Here is a 6703-nt window from a genome sequence, read left to right as displayed (position 1 = left end):
CAGCAAGCCTATATGTCTTTTCCTGCACTCTTAAAATATTCCCTGCTTAATATGCCTCACATATTAAATGGTCAAGGAATGTGGCTTTTGAATTAACATTCTGCCCGTTACAATTTCCTTACCTACCTATTTGCACAATTAACCTGAGAACATTTCTTTAGAAGGCACATGATTAGTAAAAGATAGTTCAACCAAAGGATGATTGATGAACAAAGCCACTGCTTAATTAGGTCCCTCCTTTACCAGCTCATATTAAAGGCAATCTCCTTGTACTATCTGAACTTGAGAATGTTACATACTTCTAAAAACAATTAACCTTTCTCCTTCTCCCCAAATCAGAAAAGCATACAAAAATATTTATTAATATCTTAAATAGAAGAAAAGAGTATTTTACTCAGGCTATACTCCTATGCCTCCTCAGGCTATACTCCTATTCCTGTTGGTCGGTGTTGACGGACAGGAAGCTCTGGCGTGGGCTGGTCCATGAAGTCACGAAGAGTCGGAAGCGACTAAACGAACAAACAACATACTCCTATGCATGTCAACCACTGAATTCTTAAATAGAAATATTACAACACAAATGTCCTGTTCAAGTCTTAAGTTAGAGAAAAGGTAATACAGGTTATCCCTCTTTAGTGACTGTTCAGAGTTACAACAGTGTTGAAAAAGTAACTTTACAACCAGTCCTCACATTTATAACCTTCACTGGTCTGTAAAGCAATGGAAAGCTGAATAAGATCATAAGCAGAGTCATGGTTTCACTTAGTGACCACTTTGCTTAATAACAATTGCCAATCCCAATTGTGGTTGTTAAACGAGGACTACCTGTATTCTACAGGTTTTTCACTTCATGTTAAAAAAAAAGCTTTTGAAAAACATGTCCAGAAGTAATGCATATTTCAATTTGCAACTTTCCAATTCAGTATATTTTCTGTAACTTCAAAAAAGTGATTTATATTGAATTTATATATTGAAAACAGTTTTAATAACGAACTCTTATAGTGAAGAATTTGCAGAATTGCCAATTCTTACTTAGGGTGTCAGTTTTTAAGAATTTAGCTCATTGTGTTGAAAGAATAACCAGTGCATTAATTTCCAATAAGTAACACTGCAGTATAATAGGGAGCAACATAATTTAAGGATTTTTTCATTTGAAAATGTGTAGTAGTGAATCATTTATTACACTCAAAGGCTGGTTCAACATGACAGTGGTTCTAATTCTGCTGTATATCCAAAGAATGAAACTACAAACTTAAGTATCCTCCAAGAATTATTTTAATTAACAGTTAACATCAGTACAAAGAGACCTTGATAGTCATACTAGAAGTTATTCTGATCACTATTAACCATGTGTTTCAGACCACAAATCATGATAAAAGTAAATCATTATTACAGATAATTGATTTTAAAAGCAATGAAGTGAGATATCTATATACCACTAAAACTTCAAGTTAGCCCAAATGGTGCATTATATCGCAACAATTTTTGAATCAAGGTACCTAAAATCTGCTAACTTAAAGAATGCATAAAAAATCCAGAACACATTACTTCTGTGGAATTGAAATTTCCATGATGTTCAGACCAGTTTTATTCACAAAGTTGTGGCTGTTCCAGGGTTCCAGTGGTCACATAATTGTGGTTTCCAACTCTCCCTGCCAGCTTCCCACAAGCAAAGTCAATGGGGAAGCCAGCAGGAAGTCGCTCCCACTCCCACTGCTTGTTTGCCCACCTGTGGTTGTTCTGTTTATCTCTTTAGGTAAGTAAATACTGACTTCTTACTGAAGTCTGTTTGCCACTACAATTATTTTTCTATTTATGATATATACTGTTCTTAGATGATCATGGGACTGTCCAGCATTGGGGTAAAAAAAAAATATGGTCAACCAAAAATTCAGTGTTCATTCTGGTCACATCAGACTGCACTACCTTTCTCTCAAAGAATCACCCAATGGGTCACAGGGTTGTCTAGTTACTCTTAGGAACATAACTCTGTTCTCAGAGCAGTTTTAAATCCTGTATTTGAATGAAAAATTTATATTGCTTTGAAAAAAATGTTTGTGACCAATGTTTGACTAGATACTAAATGGGTGCTTGTTTTTTTTAGCAGTACCACAGGCACCATAAATGTTCATTTGCTTCATGGACTGGAAAATAATCCTTAAAAAGGCACATTAATTATTGGATTCATAAGACTTTTTAAAAAATAAACCAAATTTTGGAAAAATCTATTTAACAGATACTCAGTACTCTAAAAGTCAGAATGTATTATGAAAAATGTTACATTTTTGTTTCATTAACTGAAACCAGTATAATAAGGCTTGTAGTAAGCTAAATAACATAACATATGAAATGTATTATATAGACAGGCTTCCTTTGCTGAAGCATGTGAACCAAAGATTTTTAGGAGCATAATCGTCTTTCAGGTCTTGGTACACATTTCATAATTGCAGCTCTCCACAGTGCTGGTGCAAGCAATAGACTTAGAGTAGTCACACTCAATATAAGGAGATAGACCTAGAAATCAGCAAATAAAATGTTATCTACATTTTTACTTAAAAGTCAGGAGCACATTATAAGTGCTTAAACTTAACATAGCTGACATTGTTAAAAATAACATTCTTGTGCTACAGCTGGACAACCTGTTCAGCCTGAATACCTAAATGTGAGTCAGAGAGTCTATAGCTGATTTTGACATTTAAACTGTCTGTTACAATTCTAATGTGAATGTTTTACCATCATATCACACTGATCTCATAGTATTCTTACTCTAAAATTAAAACAAACAAGTCTCTCTTTCAAAAGAAACCATTGCTAGTCCCTGTATTTTTTACTTCGACTGCCAGTTGTTTTTCACTGCCTTGGAAATTTTTTCCCCCAGACTTGCTAATATTCATATGCAAAGTGATTTGTTTAGCATAATTATGACATTATTACAATAATGTAACAATAAACTTACAATAAACTTAAGCTATATTTTGAAAACTATCAAAATTAGGCTTTGGGGTATTTTAAATGCATGGCTTTAATTTCTGTGATGGAAGTCATGAATAAAATGGCTAAATGAACACAAACACCAAACCATCCTTCCACTTCAATATAATTTTTATATAGAATCAAATGATAGAAAGGGTTGTTTTGAAAATAAAGACATAATCAAATCATAAAGATGTAGCTCCAAAACAAGTGCCATTGTCTGTAATGTTACCCATTCTGTAACAAATGTCAAATGTCACTTATGCATAGTAAAACATTTAGCAGACCGTAGTACAATGGATTTCACATGCAACAGGCCAAATTTCTACAGCCACATGACATTTGTTTAGTAATGCAAATGGCATCATTTGAGTCATGTGTGTTATAAACTGACACAAATGACATTTGCATAATGATGTCCTCACATGATGCAAATTGTTGCAATTACATACTTTCATATTTAATGGACATTTGTGAATAATGAACAACCTCTGCCCTAATGAGAGACAGTTTGGTGTAGTGGTTAAGGCATCAAGCTAGAAACCAGGAGACTGGGAGTTCTAGTCCCACCTTGGACATGAAGCCAGCTGCATGGCCTTGGGCCAGTCACTCCCCTTCAGCCGTAGGAAGGAGGTAATGGCAAACCACTTCCAGAAAACCTTGCCAAGAAAACTGCAGGGAGTAGTACAGATAGTTGCCAGGAGTCAAAAACTGACTTGAAGGCATACATACAAACCTGCCCCAATTAGTCTGGTAAGATGAGGTTTCACTACACTGGAAATGCTTTAATTTAGAAATGACCCAACACGACTTAAATGTCTTTATATGTATAAGAAATATTGGATCACAAGTTCTGCCAACTCGGTCAGAGAATACTTTGGAGAACAAGGTGAATGCCATGCCAACAAGATCCCTGTTCTATTTCTGTGATCTCCAGATACAAATTGTCCCAGTAGTTCCCAGAATAATTGATTTCCAAGTGAGACGGATAGAATTCCAATAGATTACTATAACATCTCCCTCCACTTAGCTTGTCTGATGCTGCAGCATGTGCCTGCCCACACCCTCTCAGCCAGATCTCAGTGATGCAAATCATGTCAGCTCTTTATCCAGGATCAAATTATGAGTAAGTATTTCAATGACTGACTACCACAAGACAGAAGGAGAAGTCAGCATGTAATCCTGACTGGCTGACGGGGGACAGGGACACAATGAGAAACTGCTGTTTTCTATATTACATTTCTGTTATTTGAATGGACTGATCTCTGTCCCATTCCTTTCCTAGCCTCCCCACAATTATACTGATTACAATACTCTTTGTGCCCATTCTCTCAGGCACATACTGCCTACTGGACCAGACAATCCTAATCTGCTGTTAGCCCAATAGTGTTCTTGATTTTTATTCAAAGACTCCAGAACTGCTCCACTACTTAGATATTAGCTTCTGGGGTGAATTCCTATCACTTAATTTTCCAGCTTGCTTATAGACTTCAGATCCTTAAAATGTTCTATCTTATCAGCATACACGGTTTTAAGGCTTTAAGATTCCAATCCCAGATAGTTTTAAGTAGCTGCTGATGCTATGTCATGAGAACAGCTAAGGAACAGCATTCAACCCCTTGCCCCCACCATATCTACTAATCTGTATAGTGCAACTGATGCCTGTTCTATGCAGAGTAACGCCCAAAGCCTGTTATGCTGTGATACATAAGCATGTGCTGATGTATCACCGTCCAGTACTTGAGAATATTAAATATGATGTTCCTATCACAGGACCTTGGAATAAGACCATGAAAACGAAGCCACGCTAAGAAACCACACATGGTTTTTGCTACTTTTTATTAGCTCACACCAGTGGAAAAGGTAAGGGCAGCTTTTACTTATTCCCCCTGAATATCTTATACCCTCTGGAACAATATTAGTAGAGATCCAGAGGAATGTTGTGGGAAGATAAAAATCACTAAGGGCCTCCCCATCTATGGAACTGCAGTCCCCCACCACCACTTTCCCTAATCACAAGCTTTTTATTTATAGAAATTGAAGTCTGCTGCTAGTATTTTGCTGCTAGTTTTATTATTTCTCAGTGCGCTGCTCAGTGTTAACAGAAAAAGAAGCTGATATGTGCTAGCTTTGAGAACACTATACATGTATGTGACAAGGGAAACTAATAAAATCTGAAAGCTTAAATGTTTGTAGAAAAATCAAACACTGCCCTGAGAAGTTGCAAACTGCCACGAGGGGAGTATAAGCTTACTTAAGACTTTCCCTTCCCCAAAGTAGCTTTCATGATACGTTTTGTCCCACTTTTTTGTATCCAGTCTTTTGCAGAGGATATTTTTAGTGGAAAATTGGTTTGAAGACAAAGGGTTAATCAACTGTCCTTTCTCTGTCGCTACTGTTCCTTAAAGGAAAATAAAGTGACAGAAGAAGAAACTATACAAAACTAAGGTCTAGTCTAGCATTTTAGTATAGAATTTTATTACATCCTTCAAAATGGGAAAGTAACTACCCATCATAGCTTACCTCTCGAGAAATTATACCCGCTCTGCGTGCTCTGCTTCCCAGGACAAAGGAAAACTCACTGACTTGAGCCAAGCCTGCTGATACAATCCATTTGATATACTGGCTGCTCTTTGGGAGAATCATAGAAAGGACAAGGACTGCCAGGAAAAACTTTGAGAGAGACTGTTTTTAGAAAGACAGTGGAATAAACAAACTTATCTGTTTAAAAAAAAACAATGGAATTCAGTGGAAATTTTAAAAAAATCAAAATGAAGAGGTCATAAATGAACTATATTGAGCTGAAGAGTTCAGTGACAGAACATAATTCAAGTAAGATAGACATGATTCCAGGGGCATCCTGGGGGTGGGGGGTTAAAAAAAGTCAAGAAGGTGTCCACAACTGCATGGTCCAAGCCTCACTCCTTTGTTACATGTGTTGACACACATAAAAAAGAGGTGGGGCTTTGATTGTATTGCCACAAATACCGTCTTGACCCCCCAGATGTCTCTTGTAGAATCAGTATATTTTTAATGTCTGCAGTTGTATCTGCCTGCTCCTACAATAAGGCTTCTCTGCCCTTTCCTCCCTACTGCAGCCTTCACCTCCAGATGTCTCCACAGAGACAGACAGAGAGAGAGAGTGTAGCCTTGAACAACGTCCTGGAATGTGGTACATGGGACTGCCGTAACAGGATGGTAAAAAATGGATTGAAAACAGGCAGACGCAGCTGCTTGAAGTTTAGCTTGCACAAATCAAGTTTCTCTATTGACATCTCAGACCATTAGGACATTTTGTTTCGAATGCTATTTGCAAAACATTTGGATGGAACCATTTGTTACCAGCTCCAAGAGACATGGGATTTAAGCTATGTTTTTACAGCTAAAAAGAAAAAAGGCTGCAAAAATTACTCAAACACTCATAAAATAAGAAAAACAGCCAATTTGCTTCTGCACTGCAACTCTCAATTATCTCATACTTTTGACTGTATTGAGACATGCTAGAGAAAGACACTAAAGTGTACAAAACAATGTGCTTGTGACAAATCTCTTTATCTTTTAGCTGACACCAGGCATTCAGCACCTACCAACTGAGATAAAACACAATCCTGGACTTCGCTGTCTCTGGAAAAAGCATTAGTGGTGCCCACAACTTTAATAATGTCAAATTATTAAATTAGCATAAGTGAAAAACAGAATGTTAAACTGTGTAAGTGACACCCCAGCCCCC

The 6703-nt window shown here is 36.9% G+C and overlaps 1 protein-coding gene across 4 annotated transcripts in view; it reads right to left on the bottom strand.

Moving 5' to 3' along the window:
• Positions 1 to 1257: 1257 nt before the first annotated feature.
• Positions 1258 to 6703, bottom strand: part of TMCO3 (transmembrane and coiled-coil domains 3) — a 31437-nt gene continuing 25991 nt past the window's right edge. For all 4 annotated transcript variants that reach the window (XM_063304875.1, XM_063304873.1, XM_063304877.1 and 1 more), the window contains 2 exons: positions 5497 to 5646; positions 1258 to 2514 (listed from right to left, as the gene is read on the bottom strand). In XM_063304875.1, coding sequence (XP_063160945.1) covers positions 2401 to 2514; positions 5497 to 5646 — 264 coding nt within the window. In that variant the 3' untranslated portion in view covers positions 1258 to 2400. The remainder of the gene's footprint in view (positions 2515 to 5496; positions 5647 to 6703) is intronic.

The sequence above is a fragment of the Candoia aspera genome, chromosome 5, assembly GCF_035149785.1.
Source record: "Candoia aspera isolate rCanAsp1 chromosome 5, rCanAsp1.hap2, whole genome shotgun sequence".
NCBI lineage: Eukaryota > Metazoa > Chordata > Lepidosauria > Squamata > Boidae > Candoia > Candoia aspera.
Note: the sequence above shows the minus strand (reverse complement) of the source record. Positions and strands in the feature narration are given on the sequence as shown.